The sequence below is a fragment of the Melanotaenia boesemani genome, chromosome 12, assembly GCF_017639745.1.
Source record: "Melanotaenia boesemani isolate fMelBoe1 chromosome 12, fMelBoe1.pri, whole genome shotgun sequence".
NCBI lineage: Eukaryota > Metazoa > Chordata > Actinopteri > Atheriniformes > Melanotaeniidae > Melanotaenia > Melanotaenia boesemani.
Window position 1 is genome coordinate 25,300,877 of NC_055693.1, and position 23,141 is coordinate 25,324,017.

Below are 23,141 nucleotides of genomic sequence, written 5' to 3' on the forward strand. Positions count from 1 at the left end.
TATCCAATAATAAGAGAGGCAGGGAGACATCAAAAGAGTCAAACGAGAATAAAAAATGGAGTGCCAAACCAGGGCATATTCTATAAACGCTGTTCCTCGTGCTGTGCTGCTATCTAACACCTCCCTCATTTCTTTTGTTTTCACTCCATTGCTTCAGGCTGACAGACCTCTCTCAGGCCCACTTCTGCAGAAACAGCTGTACCTATTTCTCACCAATTAGAGTCAGGAGGAGTGCTCAGAAAACGTCTGTGGCTTATAGTCAATCTAGCCAGTAGCCTGCAAATCCATCTCCCAGCAGAAGCTCCATCTATGGTGCGATCAGGTGTGATTACAGCCTGATCACTTATAAACCATGTTGACTTAGATTCAAAGTAATTTTTACCATCAGCCGAAGTAGATTCCAGTGGCTGACCTGTTTTTAATGAGAACAGAGAGATGCAGCTAACCAAGGCAAACCTGGCCCTGCCATTAAAACACCCTAACAGCAAATTATTTTTGATCAGGCACATGTACTTCATGGTAGCCCCAGTTGTTGGCACACAGAAAGAAGGGATGGGGTTCTGCTTTAAGCCTCAGATTAAATTTGCTGCGTGTTAAAACGTCATTTTTATATAGTATTGTTTTGGCTCTAGGGATGATGGTCATGAGTAACAAGGCTCAGAGCAGGAAAATATCTCAGTTGTAACTAAGGTCTGGATACAAACATTAATTTACTACAAGAACTAGAACAAATTATATCTTTTTAGAACAGGTGTGCCAATGTTATTAGCCGTGTAACAAACCCCCAAATCTTCCTCCTAATAAGAAGGTTATTAAAATCAGCTTTGATTTTCACTTCTAATCATTGTGCTCTAGCAATATAATAGGTCTGCTATTACTTCCTTCCTTTAAAAAAAAAAAAAACTGATAATAGGTTCATATTTTGCTACAGCTGATGCATAGAGTTTATTTAAACGATTTTCTGTTTTTCTGCACTCTGACATAGGAAGCTGCTAGGAATCCAACTAAATAAACTGTGATCTGAGAGGCTGTCAGCCACATGCTATTAATGCTGGTTGTCACTAAGAGTAAAACCTCTTTTCCCCCATGGTTGCTCAGCTCTTTTTGCAATCTGAAAAGACAAAAGTTCTGTAATGGAAAGTCCTGCAGGGACACTTTCTTCTGCGGGGTGTGGAGTTAAATTGGTGAATATACACTGGTTCAGAAGGTACAGGATCTCTGAAGCATCACCCACTAACCACCAAATTACAGACGTAACAGGAAAGAGGGTTGAGTGGAAGAACAAGGAATTATTTGATTCCTCTTTCTTATCAATAACGAAAGAATTCATTTTGGTTTCAGTGATTTTTTTTTCCTTCTTTCTTTGCAAAAACATTAAAGAAATTATGGTAATAAAAAAGATGTCCACATGGAGCTGTGTGGTATCTACAGTGTACTTACCCCATGAGAGGATCCAGAGCTATTCCTTTAGGATTGTGTAGGTCCAGCTGAAGGATAGTAACACATGTGTCTCCACCACGGTTGCAGACAAAGATCTTATCGGTGACACGATCAACAAAATAGAAGTTTCCTGTTAGCCAGTCAATGGCCATCTGCTCCACGTCTGCAAATAAAATCAAGGAAAACAATTAAAGTTTAATTTAATTATAAAGTTTCTATAATACATCAATAAAAACCAAAAGGAATTAAATTCATGATAGAACAAAGACAGAAGGAGTTCTACATACACTTTCATTCTTGAATGAAACTCCAAAAATACTTCAAATGCAATTCATCTGTATCTGCCTGACAGTTCTCTAAAACTTAATAGCCTCATTCGACTTATTTTTCAGAAATTCCAAACACTCCCTTGAGAGACACAATCATTGCATCTTTCACCAGGTAAAAAAAGTTGGAAGGAAAAGTGAACCAAGTTTGATGTATGAAATTAGTGCGGTACTCCTTTAAATTTTCTATTGGCCACTGAGAAGCCTGACTCCCTGTCAGGATTTCATCATTCATTTGTCTAAGCTGACAACTCTGATGCAGATGTTTTGTGACAAAAGCTTCAGACTTTGTCTGACTAAAAGGGACTAATATTGATTGAGAGTCATGCAAATTTAATGTAAATATGCTTGATGTTTGTGATAGCCAGTACTAGATAAGGATTAAGGAGCATTTTGAGGTAGCAGATCTCATGCTGCCTGCAGGCATGAGTGACAGCTGTAGGATAAAGGTGAGTGCCAAAACTGCTGAGGCCAACCTGGCCTAAACTGTGCAGATAATGAGGAGATAGAGACAGCTTGCAGGTAAGAGTGAGAGCAAAATAACAGTGAGCCATTGTGTGTGTGTGTGTCTGTGTGAGAGAGAGCGCTGGGTGATGTGTAGCTCTGCTGAGAAATGAAGATGCTATGTTGTCCTATTTTTTTTTTTATGTAAGTGGGAGTGCTCGCCATTTGAGACCAGACGGTCAAATCCATCAGAAGAGCGAGGACAAGGTAGGACAATGCAACAGAAGGGATTTGCAAACTGAAATAAACATACGTTGCAAACTTTGTTGTGTTCTTATTTCTTGCTCCCGTGTGAATCCACGCAGATTTCGTGTTACAGCGCAGCGGAGTTGCCCAGAGGACTCTGTGGAAAGGGCCCAGCATACACTTTCCTGGCTGTGCTGGAAATCTAATGCCAGTGTTCCATTTACACTTGGAGACCTCAGGGGCTGAAGGCCTGTCCCATTTAGGTGGGTGATGACAATCCGATCTGGGCCACCAATGAGAAGTATCGGATGGGTGTCACTTGGATCTACAATGAGAAAAAAAAAAAAAAAAAAAATCATAGAAGACATATTATTTTTTTATGTCAGTAGCACAATTTTCACTCCAAACGTCATCGTCTCCCATTCAAATCATCACATATAGATACTTGGTCTTTATTTAATGTGAGGGCCTTAAGAGACTTATAAAAAATTAACTTTTCAATATAAGTCTCACAATGTGAGAACAGAACATCAGACTGTAAGAAAATGTTTGCAGTGATGACTGTCACAGGGCTTGTCACCGAGGTAACCAAGAAATCTCATGCAGAGTGCAGGAGTTTTCTTTCTCACATGAGGTTTACATTTGTCAGAGAAGACAAAAAATGGAGATATTATCTAAAACAGAATCTAGTAGTTTGGATGCCTAAAATAAAAAGTAGTTGGAAAATAATAAGTTTTAATCCTCCACTGTCCCTCCAACCTTTTCTCTTTTTTAATCTAGCAGCATGCATGTATGGTGCATGCAAGTGAAAATATTATATGTTAATAATTATACAAGTGTTTTTGTTTTACTTTTTTATTTTTACTTTATTAATCCAAATTGGGAAATTAGTCTTTCTATCGTACCCATCTCTAGGTTTCTTAGAGAGCAGTGGGCTGTCATGTGTTAGTGCCCAGGTAACAGTTTGGTAGTTAAAGGTCTCTAGCTGACAAGTGACAGCGTGCTGCAATGAACCCTTTTTTGCAGTAACACATATATTTGCTGAAATTATCAAGGGGTTATTTGATGTTTAGTAAAGTTAACGTTCCAAATCTTTTATGAACTGTTCATAACAGTTATTGCATTCTTATTTACACTGTGCAACATATTTGTAGGTTTATGCAGTATTTTCTTTTTACTACAATAATTAGCTGCCTTGGTATTATTAAAAACACTTTTACAGTGTTATTTTTAATGTTTGTTTTTACCCCTTACTCAAAGGGTAAGTGCACTTTTGCATGTGTGCAGTAACTTAGTCACAGAGTATATAATTGTAGTAATTTGCTTTCAGGCTATATGAGCAATTCTTGCTCAGCTTGTGCAGCCATCCATTCATTCTTCTAGTTAAGAAAAGCAAATCACGCACTGATTTATCCTCTAGTAACATTCATGATTTGCTCTCCAAGAATTACTTTTGGATATCCATAATTTCAAAACCAGTATGTCATTTTTGTGTAACAAATGACTGTTTTGTGTAATAATAGCTAGAGTCCATTCTAAAAAACAAAATAAAATAAAATAGGATAAAAATAAATAAATAAAAATGTGATTTTAAATAACCCAGTTGGGTAAATTATGCTCCTCAATAAAAAGAAGAATGTTGAGTGAATGTTGAGTGAGATGGTTGCATGGTAGAAAACAGTGTGCACAGTGTATGACTTATTAATACTTATCAATCCTTGTAAAGTACTAACTTGAATTAATTTATGTACACTGAACTGGAGATTATGGGTTTCCTGAACAGGAATGTTTGTCCTATGAAGGGCATATCAGTTTGCATTTGAGTCTTTTTCTTTTTATTTATCTATTTTTTATTAAGTTATTTCTAAATTATCTGTGAACTACATAAAAACATAATTTTCCATTGAAATTGATGTAATTAGAGAAAACCCTTTACCATTACAATTAGTCTACAATTTACCTAAAACAATGGAAAACGCCATACTAGTTCAAGCTCAAGTTTTCCTGAATGGATTCATCTGAACTAACCAAAAAAACTGTGAAACAAAAGATCAACACAGCTAGCAGATTGGACTTTTTCCCAGGCCCATCCTTCCACGATAGATTGTGGTGGTAAAACTGAAATAAGCTGCTTTATGGGTTTAATTGACCGTGCACATTCTCTGACATCAGGTTCACCCTCTTAAAAGGGCCCTTATTTATCCCAATCTTCCACACAAGTTCAAGTCAAGGGCTGCTCTCCTAATATGGGCAATAAATCAGAAAGTCTGGTCACATAACTGCTAGTGCATGACTCAGACCCACACACTTTTCTCCCACAGTAGGGGGTAGATTCAGTTTTGCCCAGACACTTTGATAGAGGTCTGCGCAAACGCTGCAGAAGGTCAGCAGTGTTCTACATTTTTCTTATTGTCAGAAAGTGCAATAAAAAAAACAACAACAGCAGCAGCAGCAACACCAATGATAAATTGATAGGACTAACAAGCATGGGGTGGGCGATGCCTAATATAACTTTCTGTGTGTTTAGATTTCTATTCTTGACTAAAAAAAGAAAACATTACCACACACAAAAAAAAGACAAAGTTCACACATTACAGACTGACAATCCATGTTTCTCAGTCAAAATAAACATTTGTACTTTGGTTTAGTTTGATATCGTATGTCCATTTACAATCACATGTGAAACAACAGTTGTGCTCGCTGTGAAAAAAAAAAAAAAAAAAACATAAAAAGGAATAATAATGGGACAGACAGGAAAGGAAAAATGTAGATGGATGGATGGATGATCCATTGATCGATCCACACCACCATGATCTACAGCAGGGACATCAGAATGTCATTTGGACTTGCAAAATGCAACTGAATGTGAACAAAGGGAGGAAAAGAAGACTATACATAGGGCATTGTGCTGCCAGGAGAAAGAATAGCAGATGTTGAGGAGAGCTACAAGTATCTTGGAATATCACAGGCAAATGGCAACCATGAAGGGGCCACAAAGGAAGCTGTAATAGTCAAATATCTGCAAAAGGTAAGGGGAGTCCTGAGAAGTCAGCTCAATGTTAAGAACAAGATCCAGGCAGTTAGGCCTAGTTAGGGCAGAGGACTAGTGAGCATCAGAGCCATTATCCAACATGGTGGCTTCAAGCTCATCCAAGCTCCACAAAGACATCAGGTAGATGGCCCCAAGGTATAAGGCACTTTGTGAATGTCTCAGGCAGTGGTCACTGCAAAGAAGCTTGAGGAATCATCATGGAAGGAAAAACCCTGCAAAGGGCTGGACTAAAGGACAGCACAGAGGCACTAATCATGGCAGCACGGGAGCAAGCCTTGAGTACCAGGAGCAATAGAGGGCCCAGATCTGCCAGGACCCCAGGTGCAGGCTGTGCAAAGAGGCCTGTGAAACAGTCCAGCACATAACAGCAGTGTAAGATACTGGCAGAAAAAGAAAAGATGGAATGCCATAACCAAGTAGCCTGCATAGTGTACAGAATCATCAGAGCAAAATATGGACTGAAGACCCTTGGGTCACAATGGGAAACACCACCCAAGGTGGTGGAGAATGCAAGAGCTATGGTCCTGTGGGACTTACGGGTGCGGGACCGATAAAATGGTGATGGCCAAACAACTGGACATTGTGGTCAGTCAATCATCAATCAGTCTTTATTTATAGAGCACTTTTCATACATAAATGCAGCACAAAGTGCTTTCCATGGTTAAAACAATGCCCCCCCAACCCCAACCACACACACACACACACACACACACACACACACACACCACCTCCTCCCTCCCCGTGTCCTCTCACATACCAGTATGTACAAGCAAGCATATACATACACATACACACACACACACACACACACACACATACTTGCTCATTTTAAAAGACTAATTTGATAATGTGAGGTTGAGCACAGATGAGCCAGGTAAGGAAACACTATCACAGGGTCATGCTTAAGCAGCAAAGGAAAGCTGGTGGATTGATTTAGCCATTCTGAATGATGCCAATATCAGGAAAAAGGAACATGAGAATCTGGACAAAAACTCCAGGAAGAGCTGAAAAAGCCTGGAAAGTGGAGGCAACAATAGTACACATGGTCATAAGAGCACTCATCTCAGCCCAGAAGAGCACAGTCCAAGGAAAAGCTAAGATATTGCACAGGACCCTGCAAAAGAAATTAATAGATATTGATTTTTGGTCTCCTCCAAAACACCTGCCAATAAATACAGGTGAAACTCAAAAAAATTAGAATATAATGCAAAATTTAATTTATTTCAGTAATTCAACTTAAAAGGGAAAACTAATATATTGCAATGCTTCATAGATTTTCTACAGGGTTCAGGTCAGGAGAGTTTGCTGGCCAATCAAGCACAGTCATCCCTTGGCCATTGAACCAGGTTTGATTCTTTTAGCAGTGTGGGCAGGTGCCAAGTCAGCATCTCCAAAAAGCTTTTCTGCTAAAGGAAGCATTAAGTTCTCAACAATCTCCTGGTAGACGGCTGCGTTGACTCTGGACTTAATAAAGCATAGTGGACCAACACTGGCAGATGTCATGGCTCCCCAAATCATCACAGACCGTTGAAAATTCACGCTGAACTTTAAGTGTCTTGAAATGAGACCCTCTCCATTTTACCTCCAGACTCTGGAACCTTAATTTCCAAATGAGATGTAAAATTTGCTCATCAGAAAAGAGCACTTTAGACCACTGCTCAACAGACCAGTTCATTTCTTTTTTTAAGCCCAGGAAAGACACTTCTGACATCGTGTTTTGTTCAGGAGTAGCTTGACAAAAGGAATACAACATTTGACAAAAGGAATACAACATTTGACAAGAGGAATACGACATTTGAAGCCCACGTCCAGGATCTATCTGTGTGTGGTGGCTCTTGAAGCACTAACTCCAGCCTCAGTCCACTCCTTGTGAAGCTCCCCCACATGAATGTCCGTTTCCGGATGATCCTCTCCAGGTTGCGGTCATCCCTGCTGGCTGTAAACCTTTTTCTTCCACATTTTTCACATCCACTCAACTTTTTATTAATGTGCTTTGATACAGCACTTTGAGAGCATCCCATTTCATTTGCAGTTACCTTTTGAGGCTTTCCATCCTTGTGGAGGGTGTCATTGATGGTTTTCTGCACAACTGTCAGGTCAGCAACCTTCCCCATGATTGTGAATTCTACTTTAATAGACTGAGAGACTATTTAAATGCTCATGGGTCCTTTACTGGTGTTTTGGATTAATTAGCTGATTACAGTGTGGCACTCAGAGGCTAAAACACTGAATTTTTTTTTACAATATTCAAATTTTCTGAGATTTAGATTTTTGGCTTTTCATAAGCTGTAAGCCATAATTATCAAAATTATAACACAAATATCTCACTTTGCATATAATGATTCTATAATAACATTAGTTTACCTGTCTAAGTTAAATTACTAAAATATATTAAGTTTTGTGAGATAGTCAATGTTTTTTAGTGTCACTTTTATATTTAGCATAATTTGTGAAAATATTAGCAACATGAAATTTCCTTTAACTTAGATCCTGTGAGGATTCAAACTAGTTAAAACCCTCAAATTAATCAAAAAGTTTACTTTCCACTTCAATTTAAATCAATTGGGAAGATATTACATCAAGACTACACCACTGAAAGAAAATGTTTAGTAGCGAGTTTTAGCTTCAGTTTTACTCTCAATACATTAAAATCTTTTTCATACACTGCTGCTGCTCCTCATCTTCTGGCCTCACAGCTCTATCACAAATTTATATTCATGAGCTTTTACAGCTAATGGTAACCCCATAGTTATGCTCCTACCACTATCACTCTCTCCTAAATTAATATTAATGCATGTGCGCAATGGGTTCAGTTAAGTTTATGGGTAATCATGTTTAGTTTATTCCTGGTAGGACACCAGTCACAGTGATTAAAAGCCACAACAGTCTTGTTTTCCCCAATAAGGTGTATTGGGCCTCCAGCTTTTTTCAACCCATATTTGAAAGCAGTGACAACACCTTTAAAAAGAATCTTGATGGTGATGATTCTATGCCTGAATACAGTCCACAGCTGATAAACCTTTTTAATTCAAAATGTTTTTTGGGGAGGGTGTTTTACTTTTACAATTAGATTGTTTTACTCATGGGATCATATTTACAATAGAACTAACATCAGGCATTGACATAAATCAAGGTGATGCGCAGCATTGTCCCTGTACAAAATATTCCAGACTGCACCCACTTAAAATCTCATGCTCATTAATTTTATCATTATCCCAGTTTGACCACATCTACCCAGTGATGGATGTGGTCATTTCTAAACCACATTAATCTTGCCCTACCATCTCAAGGCATTGATAAGCTGGATTCCCACTCCGGTTGAACAAAACTACCCTGTTTATTATTAGAAGTGAAACATACACACTATGCAGATTCCTATGACTTGCCATGCAAGTGTGTTACTCACCTTGTTTGGCTTTGCAAGATATCCTGTCAGGCTGCAGGATGTATCCCTCTGTGCAGCTGCATCTGTATGACCCGTAGGTGTTCGTGCAGGTTTGGCTGCATGCACCGTACATGGCGCATTCATCATGATCTTATGGAAAAAGAAAGAAAGTCATTTGTAACAAATTAGGTGTGCTCAAACATGACCCAAATACATAAAGTATACTTAATGTGGCCTCACTCCGGCACCTCCAGCATAATTACTTTTATAACCAATGAGCTTTCTTTGGGGTTGCTGTACCTTATGAACTGCTTTTTCTCAAATCCCCCCTGCCTGTATCAAATTCAGAAAGAGGGGTTATTTTCTTAAACCTCTTCCATCAGCATAGTCATGCAATTTTATCCATACTACTGGTATGGGGCATATGCAAAGTCCTACTAGCTGTCAGAAACCTGGCCTGTGGCAAGTGTGAAGAGCTTTAAAGGAGAAAGACACACTGAGAAGCTGTGTTATATAAACAATATGTGAATCAATGTGTGCTTGCTGGTGGTGACATTCACTGTGCACGAGACCCTGCTTGCAGACAGATGGTTCTCATATAGCCTGAAACTCCCGCCTATTCATCTGAAAGACGCCTGGCCGAGGGCAAAAGGAGAGATTGGTGTTGGAGGCGGCCCCCACCGGTGCGACGGAATCTTACCTCTGCAGCTCGTTCCGTCCTCGCCGACCTCGAAGCCGTCGGCGCAGAAACAGAAGGTGCCGTTTCTTGTCATGACACAGCCATAGCGGCACCGGAGCTCGTGGCAGGCTGACAGGAGCTCTGCAGGGAGAGTGAGAAAGAAGATTATGGAAAAATAAATGGTAGGGTTGGTGGAAAGGGAAATTTCTTTTGTTTTGATTTGATTTTCCTCTGTTGTGGCAATTTTCTTCTCACTTGTTCCCTTGTCATCTAGCAAAAACATCCCAACTTACGACTACAGGATTAACATTGTTCTCAGACAAAAATCTCCAGATCACTACATGGAAATACATTACAGAATTTTTGGGGTTTTTTTGTTTCTTTTTTCTCTCTTTTTTTGTATGTAAATGTCAAAAATGAAATCAATACTGGAAAGAAACTGAAAAATAGCAGAGAGAAATGTCACTCTTTGTGAATGTCAAATGGTATTGGCAGGTAGTCAGAAAATCTGCTACAGAAAAACTTCAGCAACGCTAAACTGTAGGCTTTAAAGCCATGTAAGGATCAAAGTTAAGATTTATAACTAACAATGCATTATTGAATCCTCAACTGACAAACTGATTGACGAAGTTGCAGCCCTCAGGAAGTTCCAACACTGTCATTTCCCATGCCTTTTCAGTGAATAGTAAAAGGGAATAATGTTCTGTAAAGCACAAGAGGATCTAATTGCAGTGTGATTAATGTTCAGCAGAATAAAATGAAAGAGTGGAACAAATGAAAGAACAGCACTCAAAACAAAGCTTGAGCAGTGCAGAGACTGAAATGTCACTGCTGAACTTTAATTAATGTCAGCTAACAACTCAAAAGATACCGTAAACCCTTGCATTGATTGTCCATGCTTTTTCTGTTCTAACCATCTCAAGTTGATTTTAATGAAATGCTGCAGCAGTAGACCAAATCATTTCTTGACAGGGTGTATTTATGCTCAACAGCAAAGTGGGGAATGAATGAAAATCAAGGCTTCTGTTATTACTTTGTGAATAAGACTTTGGTTTTGATTTTTAGGGGCTGGAATTATGTGATGTCAGTGGATAACATGTTCGAAACACACACTGAATGATTGAAACACATGAAAATGAATGGCTTGGAAGAATTTTTTGAGTGAGTCATATATAAATATAAGTGGTTTTTTAAGGCCAATTTGTTGACTGATAATATTAGAGCTATTTTGATAGTCTGTGCTGGACCATTATCTTCTACAGGGTGTAAACCTCTCCCGGCCCAATGGCAGCTGCGTCAGGCTTTAGATTCCCGTGACTCTGAACAGGATATGGTTAAATAGTCTAGAAAACAAAGTCAAGAAAAATTCAAAGCTTGGCATGAAACATTCATAGTTCCCACAGCTACACAACGATGCTTTGTTGTTGTTGTTGACCTGTCTTAAGATGTCAACCAGCAACGTTAATAAATCCACAATTGAAATTAGTCTAAATTTGAACTCCTCTAAAGCGTGACAATACATTTATTGATATCACTTAACACCCTCTGAGATGGAACAAGATGGGAGAACTTTATGTGCATTAGGTTTTCAAAGCCTTCAGAGGTTTTGACAGACAGGCAGTTGAATGTGGAATGACAGTGTTTTCATTTTGGGGAAAACAAGCAAACACTGGTGCACAGATACACTCAATGTCCAGTAGCCTTCAGACCACAGTGGCCTGTTAAGTGGTTTTCTTTAGAAAAACAATTCAACAGCAATTAACTAAAGGTTGTACTTGTAAGGGACTATAGAAACAAATTATAAGATGGTCCTGTTCTGTGCATAAAAGATATGCTGTTAACATAAATTTTTTCATAGCTATTCTACATTATTTTAGAAGAGTGCAACTGTCGGGTAGACGTATTGCTGAACAGTCAATGCGTTTATTGTAAATTGGCAAGTTAAGTTTTGACATAACAGCCAGAATAATAATAAGTACTGTTGTAGCAATAACACAAAATGAGCAATGCATCAAAAAACATATACTTTTTGTTTTAAGAAACATATTTCATAAAACACTACTTTTAAAAATGGCTTTGTGTAAATACAAGCAATTTTTGTTTTGCTTTCATTTTTCTATTAGTGAATACAGAAAGCCCCCTCCTCTTTGTTTTCTTTAAATAAATGAACTCCTTATGTGCATGAATGAAGATTTTGACTCACAGCTCTGCATGGTGCCTCAACTGAGCATGAGTGAAAATGGAAAGCCGTGTATTGCTATACTATTCATGCTGTGCTATTAGTAATCACGGAAACGTTCAACCGTTATAAATTTTTTTTCAAGATGAAGTGGCTGTTATGTGTTTTTCGTGTTTTCAAAGCAAATATTTTATTAGGCAGTCTGGGATTTTATTACTCACTGACAGCTGGAATCGCCCCATGTTTACTCTTTATCAGATCAAAAATGTTAAAGTTTAAACACTTGGTTGACCTAAAAACAGTCCAAATTATGCATAGAGCAAAAAGCCTAAAAGTTACCCACCATATTCTGAATTTGTTTCTAAATTTATCAAAACCATCATGAACAGAAAGGCAGAAAGGAACCCACATGTTCAAGAAACTGCTGTGAAGACTAATGCAAAATATCAATGCATTAAGGGAGAGGCTAGTGTGGGGGAAAAAAAACTGTGTTCAGTGGCACTCTGATGGTAAGCTGTTTAATTTCAGACACACTGGAAAAAAGAGAACAAATCATAATACTACTATCAGCATGAAGGAGCACGATTGTTATGCTAAATTGCGCTATTGTCCTTTTTCCAGAAAATAATGTTTTACTGAAACTATAAAGATCTATTTTGTTCTTATCCATCTACCCATTGTTAAAAAAGCAAAAACAAAACAAAAAAAAAAAAACACCCTTCTGTTTTGCCAATGCGATTTTTAATAAACTTGAACAGCAGGGTTTTCTCCTATCCTTTACATATCATATGCCAAGATGTCCCTTAGATGCTTATTAATTACCCTGGGTTTCTTTGTGACCTTGCAGATTATTGCACACATTGCTCTCAGAGTGATATTTTTGGGTCAGCTGCTCCTGTGTAAGGTAACATTCATCTAACCATCCATTAGCTACTCTCCCTTAATCCAGTAGAGGGTCACAAGGATTTGATCCTATCCCTGCTCATACTGTGCAAGAGTTGAAGTGCACACTATGACCAATTTAGTATCACAAATTAACCTCCAGGTAACAAGTGTTATTGGACTGAAGGGGGCAAGTACATCTCTTGGGGAAAAGTCCAACCACAGGCTTAAATTCCCAGCATTTTGACACATCTTGTAAGAATTCAGGTCAAATTGTTAAGGTTTTGAAACTTTTTCCACCTAGATGAACACTGACAACTTTTTCCAAGGTCCTTAGAAATCTCTTTTGTTCTTGGAAGTGATACACTTCAACTAATGTATGTACTGAAGATCAGATCAAACAGGGCTCCCACTCACCTGACTGTCATCATTTTGAATCAAAGCACAAGAAGTTGACACACTTTTGCCACTCATTTATATTGTTATATAAATTTTCTTGAAAATATTACACATGTTCATTTACTTATTGTCTAATTTGTGTAATAGTGAAAGGTGGTTTGAGGACTCAGATGCATGACATAGCAAATTTAAGTCAAAAGCTAAAGTGTATAGCAAAATCCAAATAGAGACCATTAGGTTCTATAAATGCCAAAAAACACAAGTGAAAAAAATTAATAATAAAGGTTGTAATAATACAATCATATTATATAATCAACTCAGAATTTCTCACATTTATTTACATACTTAGCCACTGCTTTGTATACACTAAATTAGAAACACGCAGTGGTTAAATAAAACATTTTTTGTAGAAATGTGTTAAGTCTTAAAGAAAATACTTCCTGCATTTCATATAGACTTTGTTCTTTCCATAAAGCAACATAGTCATATGACGAGGATAATCATATTACCCTCAGCCTTTGGCATATTGTCTTTGTTTCTGTCATCAGCATTTGGAGTCTGTGCCTTAATAAACTCTTCAGTTATTCAGATCTTCAGCCAACTATGAAAACTGCATGAACGCCAAATTGACAATTACCACCGAAGGGGCTTAAGAACATCATCCACTGCAACTCCACTTTGTTAACAAGAAAGCTACAGGCTATTGAGAGTGAGAGCTAAATTCACAGGTCACTGATGCTGCATTCAAGCTTTCCTTTGAATATGAGCAACCACAGAAAGCCAAGCAGTTATGGAGTTCCCGCAGTTAGTCATTTCAGGTACACTTCGGTAATTTGGGGGGGTTACCTGGAGTCAAATTATGCTGGGCAATGTATAGATGGACTACAACACAGCACTCCTGACAAAGTGAAGTTATGTACAATAAAATTCAATACACCAGCAATAAAAAAAGACACAGGGTGGAAATAAACAGTTACTTTCACCTGCAGAAGCCACATGCCAGCAGATTTGTCTGCCTGGATAGACACATTGTCACTGACGGCTATCTTTTACTTGCATTAGCATGTGAATGTCCTGGTATAAACATACTTCCTGTGCCCCATCTGACTGCATTAAGCTTTGAAATTAGAGTATGTTAATGGTAAGAATGAAAGCCAGAGGCCTGTTTCTTGTGGTTCTCTCATAGGAATGTAAAAGAAAGCTGCTTTGTAAAAATGCAGCTTCCCTGCAAACTAATACGAAGCTAACTAAAGTGCCTGCAGGCCATTTGTGCTTGAACTGTCAACCAGATATCAGAAAACAGGCTGTGTAATAGTGACACTGTAAATCTGTTGATTTTATTTCCTTTTTAGATTTCTGCAATGTGTTTCAGTATGGATATTTTTCTGATTAAAATCAAATATTGCACATCAATGAAAATAATGCACTTAACATGTTGGCTGGAAGTGTATTATGAGACGACAGATAATTTTTTATAAGAATTGTCAACACTTGGCATTTGGGTCAAAAATGAACACTACATCCAGTCTTTCCTGTTTACTTATTCTCAAGCTAGTGTGTGCACCCCATGTGACCCAGGCATTATTATTCATCATGAGGTATGGTAGCTAGCGTGCTTCCCTGTTGTGAAGCTGTAATCAAATGACTACATGCAGGGCTGAAGATATTCAAAGCTAATCCTTATATCTGCTCAAAGACACCAGATGATGAGCCTTCCCTCTTGGCAAAAAGAGTGCTGAGGGGATTGTATATCTGGAACTGAGCCTGCTTTTCACATATCCAAGGCTAAGCAATGCTACCTTTGTGTGCATGAGTCAATCATGAAGTGCATGTTGTAGCCTTAATGCTATAGGTTAGAAATGTGCAGTAAGAGGAAGAAACAGGTTTAGAGTCTTTCACAAAAGCTTTTTTGTTTCCAGTAATGGATCTGTTTCCACCATCTATTTCTATTAAAAATGGCAGAGGAATTGTACAAGTGCACGTGAGGTAAAATTTACCAGGTGTACAGTTTATTTACAGTTCTTTCATCGAAAATACTAAATTATTCATGATTTTAGCTGAGTGAAAAAAAAAACAACAAAAACAAAAGGAAAAATAACAGAAAAATTTTATTGAGAAAAAAATAATATGCATCAAAATAAACCCATCCCAGGCAAATGGCTATTGAATAACTGGTTCTGTAATTTCCTTGTTGGAATATATCTCTAAACTCCATTAGTGCTCCATTTTCCAGACATTAAAAAGCCCTTCTGATGGGAAAATCTTGTATTGATGATATTGTGATGGAGACAGGTTGTCAACACCATTCTACAGTAACAAATCAGACCTCAGTTAATCAAACCATGGGGGCAGTAGTTCCATGAAACACCACACAGGAAAAAATTACTCCAAATATTCTTTCCAGTCAATGTAGTGATATTCTGAATGACGAAATGCAGTGTTATTTCATAAAAAAAAGTTGTTGATTAGATACTTAAGTTTGTATTTCTCCATTGTGTGCTAAATTTATCTTAGAAAACACTTAAAAGTCATGAATTTATCTTCCTCTAGAGCAGTACAAATTATTAGCCTACCTATATGAAAGAATAACAGCTCAGCTAGTTTAGAGAAATTAAACACGAGTTTGAGGTACTTGTGTGTTGTGACTATACAACCCAGAATCCTTGGTGATAGTTTCTATCTATCCAAGTCAATGTGCTTAGAAAATTTGATATTATTTGAAAAAAGTATGAAACGCACTATTTCTATTGTAGGATTTTCACATTGCTTCTTCAATAAAGCTACATGATACAGCCTTTACAAAAATAGTGACAGTAAAGATGGCATGAAAAACAGTGGACATAGCCACTGAAAACATTCAAATCAGGTGACCTAATTCACATTATCAAAAAAAAAAGCTAATTAACAAATAAAATGAAACTGTCCATTGATTAATTTATTCTTTTCTTCCTTCTTGTGTTTCCATCCCTCCCGATTCCCTTTCTAACTCCCTTCCTTCATTTAGACACTGGATTGCCTAAACTGGTGATTAGCTTTTGCTGCAAACAAAGAAATACATTTCTCCCCTCATGGGTTTTGTTTTACTTCTGGCTGTCCATCAGAAACTTTCTCAAGCTCTAAAATTCCCTACAGTTCTTGGAACGGAGATTCCACTAAAATCAGGGTTCTTAAAACATTTTCTTGGGCTAAAAAAAAAAATAAAAAAATAAATCACTTGAGAATGCAGTTAATTAAAAATCACAATTCTTTCTCTATTAGAATTAGAAATTAAAAATTTGTTGTCACTGCTTTGAAAACAATACAATGGGATTCAAAATAGCTCTCCACGAGATGTAGTGGTATTTAGGGTTATAGAATATATGGTTGGCAAAAAGTCCTACAGCATACCTAGCTTGTGATCTGAGGTTGGCTGTTTGAGGACTACTGTTATAACCAACCATTGTCAAATGAATCACAACTGTACAGACTTGAAATTCTAGCAGTTTGGTACATTTTGCAACATAACCAATAGAAGACAAGGAACTTTGCTGAAGTAACCAAAGTATTGAAACAAATCAGATAATGTCAGTTCAACCAATTCTTTCTCAGTTCAGATGAACCTTACTGCGCTTATCTATTGCCATGTACATCTTCTTTTCTTTCTATAATACCATAATAGTTCTATGAGCTTAAGCACAAAGTGAAGTGAATTTTAATTTCAGTGAGGTTCATTGAAAAACTGCAGAAGCATTGCTTTCTGGTGGTGTGGGACATAAAATCCCCTCCACAGCCTCCCTCTGTCTAGCAGATCACTTGAGCAGAAATTTCTCAGACCTTCCACATACTGCCACACAGATGGCAGGGTATGAATGGTGAGTGCTACTCTGTTCCTCTGCCAATATTAACAAGGAGTCTCACCATGGGCAAGAAAAGACTAACCCAAGGCTAACAGTCAGATTGCCCCATCTGGCCTAATTATGGCTTCCCTTCAGGGATGGCCATGGTCTTTGTCTACGAATAGCCCACCTTTTCCCCAAACTCTTTCTGTATTCAAGGACTATATTTGATGTGGGACCAAATTAAGATGCAAACCCAACATAGAAAGTGCAGCCACGGACTGCCAAAGGACCATTAAATGATTTTTGAAGCATAAATAAGGACTTTAACCAATTCCCAGGTCTGCAGCTGTGGTGGGAATCCTCTGGGTGGCATGAGTGACAGGACTGATTCCTCAACTATGAAAATGGGTCAGATATTCTCTTGGGTTCAAATATTCAAGGAGCATACACGGAGAAATATGTGTATGACTGCAGTGACATGATTTATTGACAAGACTTTAGAAAGTTATCAGATAAGCTTAAGTATGTCAGCTTTGATGTGACATTGAGATGGACGGATGGTGAAGACGCTACAAATTTCCCAAGAAAGTGAGAGGCACATGCACATATACATGCATTCTAATCCTGTAGCTCAAAGTCAGGCTCAAATGTGACAGTAAATGTTGTTAATCCTTCAAAGCACAATTTGCTGAGAGATTTAAAAACGGGTGCAAAGCCAGGCTTCTGACATGCCCTAAAATACTGGAAGAAACATCCATGAGTGTGGGTGTCAAAATATTTCAGCAAACAATAAAATTTTAATTCTAACCACTCCTGAGGAAGAAAATCCACTGTAATAGGATTTGATGACACCAGATTGTTTCCTCATATTAGAGAGATTAATAATACGAGTGACAATATCTTGCCAGACCTTGGAAGAACAAAGTATGATGCATAAAATATTGATTGCCAGTGTCTGCTGTTGTTGATATTGCATGTAGTGGAGCCTGGCAGTCAACCGCAAGCAGTGATACCACAAGACTTGGAGTCTTTTGAACAGCAAAACAGAATCTGATACAGAATTTAAAATTAGATGAGTTTACTTCATGTAATTCTTTGATAAATTCATTGGAAATAGCCTTAACATCAACAGATGCATTCGAGTGCAATACAGAAATAGGAAATAGAACATCATAGAAATTTACTACCTCATATTCTCTGTTAAAGTGACTGCAGTGTAGCAGTGTAAGCCAATACAAACAGTACACACTGTAGTGTAGCAAAAGAGAGAAGAGAACGATCATTTTGACTACTTACAGCAAATGTTCCATCCATTAGAGGGGCAAGAATTTAATAAATATGCTAATATGTTACAGTCTACAAGACCGGGTGGCAGCGCTCTTTTCTCAACCTACCGGGAAACACAAAAAAATTATTAAGCTGTTTTCATGGACAACTCTTTTGGAACAAGAGCGTCACTTATCACAGGCTCCTTCACCCAGGAGAAAAGTGTTTGTTTATCTGAGTTGTCGTAATGAAAAGTTAATCAAATGAGATAATTGAATGTTGTTCAGAAACAGAGGGTGGGACGGGAGATGCATGTTTGACATTCTTTATTTTTCAAAGGGCTTATTACAAGAAAGAAAAATGTATATATCTTCCTTAGTATTTTTAGCATGGGAAAAAATTACCTTTATTTTCTAATTCCTTTAAGTTGTAATTCAAATCTTGCAAATAACTTAAATCATTGTGTTATCCCGCAAAACCAAACACACTGCCTTTGACGTGATGTGCTATGACACAGAAATCATTGCTGTGTAAAATTCCAGATTACTCTTATGCAGAAGAAATAAATCCATATATTTTGGGATCAAATGCATTAGAGAGCCTGTCACCGCCAAACGCTGGGAGGGACAGCCGCACCTCATCAATGTAACATTCAGCTGTGTTCAGAGGATTAGTTTTACTGGCAATTTACCACTGGACTCATGTTGGCACAGGTTCACACTAAAAATCCAATCACAGATCCAGTCACAACCAACTCTGCAAGCAATTTGTAACAACATTTGATTGTTGTTAATATTCCAAATCATTTTAAGTCATTTCCCAAAGACCAGAAACAAAATCTGTCTGTCATGTGTAACTTAAGAAAACAGGCTACAAACTCGACTTTTAACTTATAGGAAAGGTCATAAATCTTATATATTTATAGAGATCATAGATAAGAGCACTCTCATCTGCACATCCTATACTCGGTTTAAAACAGAGCGAAAATATATTTGAAGTCTTTCCATCTACTGTGTTCAGACATGGAATATACCTAGATAAAAACAACGACAAAAAAAACTTCTAGAACTTTTATTACTTCTCATTAGTGACACCCACTGAAGGGCTGCTGTCCTGCAGGTTTCGAATGTTGCCTGCTGCAACTGCAGCTCACCTGATTCAAATTAATGGGCCAACATTTTTTGACAGCATTTGACAACAAGCTGTTGAGGGGATCCATTTAACTTAAATCAGGTGCATTGGAGCAGGGAAACATCCAAAACATACAGGACTGTGGCCTTTGAGGACTGAAGCTTCACATCTTTGATTTAAGACCTTGTACACCTAGGCATTTTGATAAGCACATTTTTATGTATTTGCACCTGTTGTCCAAATGCAGATTTGGGGCAATAATACTTAACATTTTTTAAATCTCTTTAAAAGCATGAAGATTCTCACCGACTGTAACATTCATGTGTGTGCTGGAAAACCAGTGGTATTTGGCTTTCACCATCATTTTCTCTTGCTTTTTCCTTGGTTTAATATCATAAATATTATTATATAATTAGTATTCCCTTTTTTTATATTAGAACAGCAAACTTAGCCAAGGCATGACTAGTCCTAACCTAGCTGACAGGACTTTTTAAATCTTTGCACATAAATGTACAATTACAAGCTGAATATGTTGAATATTACTGTGCTGCTTCACCTGTGTATTGAAGTGCATGCAATTCATGAAATTGTCTGACACTGCAAAGATGGCAGTGCAAAAAGAAGTTCAATGCAAACAGTATCTGTGCATTTTTATATGGATAATTATTTTAAAATTGTGCTTTTTCCACTAGTACCTACTCTGTTATTTTCAGTTTGTGGGGTTTTCCACTTGGGGTTTCCGGGGCCGAGTAGATACTTTGGTGGTGTCGACCTACTCTGCTGAGGTTCCAGGTGAGCTGAGTCAGGCTGAAAACGTGACATCTACAGAGTGCAAGTCACTGATAGGTCAGAGAGCAGCTTCACCTGAGAGTCATCAGAGCAACTGGCAACATTGACCGTGTAATTATATAATTTACTAATCACCACTAAACACCACAAAAAGAAAAAGACTGTGCAGTTTCATTATTTTTGTAGCCATTGACTGGTAAATGGCTGCACAGAAACCATTGCTGTGGCCCAACAATGAAGTGTAGATTTTCTCTGCTTGGTGACTGATGCTCACCAAGAGGAAGCTGCATGGAAGAAGGCTTACCAGGACGTCTCTGAGCTGATGGCCACTCACAGGTACCAAAGTACCTTAAAACAATGTAGATTAAAACTTTTAAAAACTGAACAGTGACTACCAGACCATCAAAAATAGGCTGGAGTGGGTCCAGTTAGAAGGACTGGAAGTCCGCCAAATGGACTCCATCTCCAGGCCATTCATCCACTAGACATGATGATAGAGGATGGTGAACGCTTTGTGACTTCAGATATCTTTCATTACTTGATTTTGTTACTTGTTACTCTTTTGGTGACAAGCTTACTGGAAACAATAAGGATATTTTGAAGTAGCGTTGCTGTTTCCTGTATGCAGCTAACAGGCTAGCTAGTTAGCCATCGATGCTGACTGTGTGTTCTGCTTGTATTCTGCGCTTGCTGTCATTATGTATTTCCTAAACGTATAGAACTAATTGTAAAATTAGCAGGTCAACAACATTATTTAGCTAGTTTTGTTAGACTGAAAATTTGTTTCTTACATGTCGTGCTGTCCATGGACTTAAGGCCCATTTATGCTCCCTTAAGTACGTAAATAGTGACGTCTATTTCAAACGCTGTCATATGTTGCTGTCCTCATGCTTCCATACATCTTTTGCATTATCATGGTTGTTAAGAAAATTCCTTCTCTAGTGGGCAATGCTAAGTTCAGAGTTCATTCCTGCGAGCCGACGTCAGTTTCAGACATTGTTTGCACCACTATAAACTTGTTTCCAACCGTTCAACACACCCTAATTACTTGCATATCCTTTCCTCAAAAGTTTGCGCAATTTCTACACTTATTGCTATTGTCTTCATTCTTCTGCTTTTTTTGTTCCCTTCTTGATCCTCTTCCTTTCTGGCTTGTTTCTTTTGCTGGTCACATGGCAGCTATTCTGTACAGGACTGCCCCCACAATTTCCGGTGGTATTTTTCCATCTTCTGCGTCAAGTAACAGATAGCTAACCTCCCTGAAAACTGACAAATTTACGCATGTAACTGACGCAGGTGACGGACGAAACTGTCCATCCATCTGCGTATCCGTCTTCTGCATTGAGCATAAACTGGCCTTCAATTGTGTGCATATTTATATTCAAGAACCCCTTAGGAGATTCTTGTTGAAGGGATGTCAGAGGTGGTAAAATTGCTTTTTTTGGGTTTGAGGCAAATTCCAGACAGCTTGCTATTAAGTATTTCTGTGTTTAGTTATGGTTTCTGAATTGGAGCATATTCAAAAACAATGTGGTATTTGTTGCTACAGAAAACATCTCTGCTGAACACAAAAACACACACTTGGCATGCACAGAGCAACAGCTGGTTTATGTGCATCCCCAACTGCAACAATCAACAGCAGTTGCAGGTTAAAATCCTCATATTTCAATAACTGCAGAATATATGAAAAAGAACGGCTTATTACATATTTGGTAGTTGGTATGGAACATTGATCCTTTTCTCCTAACATAAAAGCTTAGTGCAGAAAGGAGAGAAATGGGCAACAAACTTCCCCAGTGGGGTGAAAACCTCAGAATCAGAGCCCATAGAGGGATGAAATGGAATCACAAGCGGCAGCAATAACAGTAGCAGCTGTAGTTGTACTGTGAGCAGTGAAGCAGCTCTTTCACTGGCAATGAGAGCGTCAGCACACGCATGACAGATTCAACAGAACGCCATATTAGAATAGCGGTTTGGATATGTGTTCAGTATGTGAATAACGTGCATTGTGTGATTTTTATAGAGAGACTTATGCTGTCTGAACTACAGTAGCTTCACAGGCCTCACTCCTCTGAGACTGAAATGCTAATAAAGCATGAATTATATCTATTGTATGATGCTTTTCATATTCAAATTGACCTGTTATGTGGATGTGTGTGTGTTTTTCATGCTCCACACTTCAATAAATGGGCTGATTCTGCAGTAAATGTCAAGTACTCATGAGCTATTACCAAATAAGGTTGTTAATGATTAATGTAATGGTGTGGGTCGAGCTTAGTCTGGGATAAATGCACCAGGGTACTTATTAATATGTTGTTTAAATGTCAGTAGACGTGAAAGATGTTGTGAACTACTTGCTATTTCTGACACCTTTTGTTTGCATCGTGTACCGCTTACCCAGGCCTATATTACCCGAATAACCCACTCTCTTAGAAACAATTTGGGGTCAATCTAAATAATTTAGAACTGTGGTCATTTGACTGGGTTTCACTTTAGATAAAAATCCAGAAACTCACTATTTAAATCAGCAGTTATAGTTATTGTTAATGAATCGTGCTGAATGTCAATAAAAAGAGAGATTTTAATTTTCTTTTAAATTACAGAATGAAAAAATTAAGATTTCTCATACATTTTACTGTTGCATTAATGTATCTATACTGTAAAGCTATGCATATTATCTATACATATATGTATTCTCTACCATGCACTAAACAGTAAAAAAAAAAAAAAAAAAAAAAAATCCTCTTACATTCTTCACATCAAAAGCAACAAGGATGGATACAAATATCTTTTCCGTTTTAATCCATCTTTAACATGTGTTAACATGTAGCATTGGAGGTTGTTGCACAGCAAATTAGATAAAAATGGCACTGTGAAGAAAATAACCTCACACAGGCAGCGGCTATAAAAACTGAGACCAGCTGTGAAGATTTTCCATCTCCTGCAGTTGACGCCTAAAATTTTATACTGATTATCTTTCTGGGCATTCACATTCACAATGATTAAAGGAGGATTGCAATTTAATTAAAACAAAATAAAAAAATAACCACTAGGAATAAATAAATAAAAAATTTAGAATTTAAAAACATTTAGAAATTTTAGACA

At 37.8% G+C, this 23,141-nt stretch overlaps 1 protein-coding gene across 1 annotated transcript in view; it reads right to left on the bottom strand.

Moving 5' to 3' along the window:
- Window positions 1-23,141, bottom strand: part of lrp1bb (low density lipoprotein receptor-related protein 1Bb) — a 335,780-nt gene that overhangs the window by 184,444 nt on the left and 128,195 nt on the right. Inside the window, exons 4-7 of the mRNA XM_042001119.1 lie at window positions 9,594-9,713; window positions 8,915-9,043; window positions 2,524-2,781; window positions 1,441-1,603 (exon numbers count right to left, since the gene is read on the bottom strand). Coding sequence (XP_041857053.1) covers window positions 1,441-1,603; window positions 2,524-2,781; window positions 8,915-9,043; window positions 9,594-9,713 — 670 coding nt within the window. The remainder of the gene's footprint in view (window positions 1-1,440; window positions 1,604-2,523; window positions 2,782-8,914; window positions 9,044-9,593; window positions 9,714-23,141) is intronic.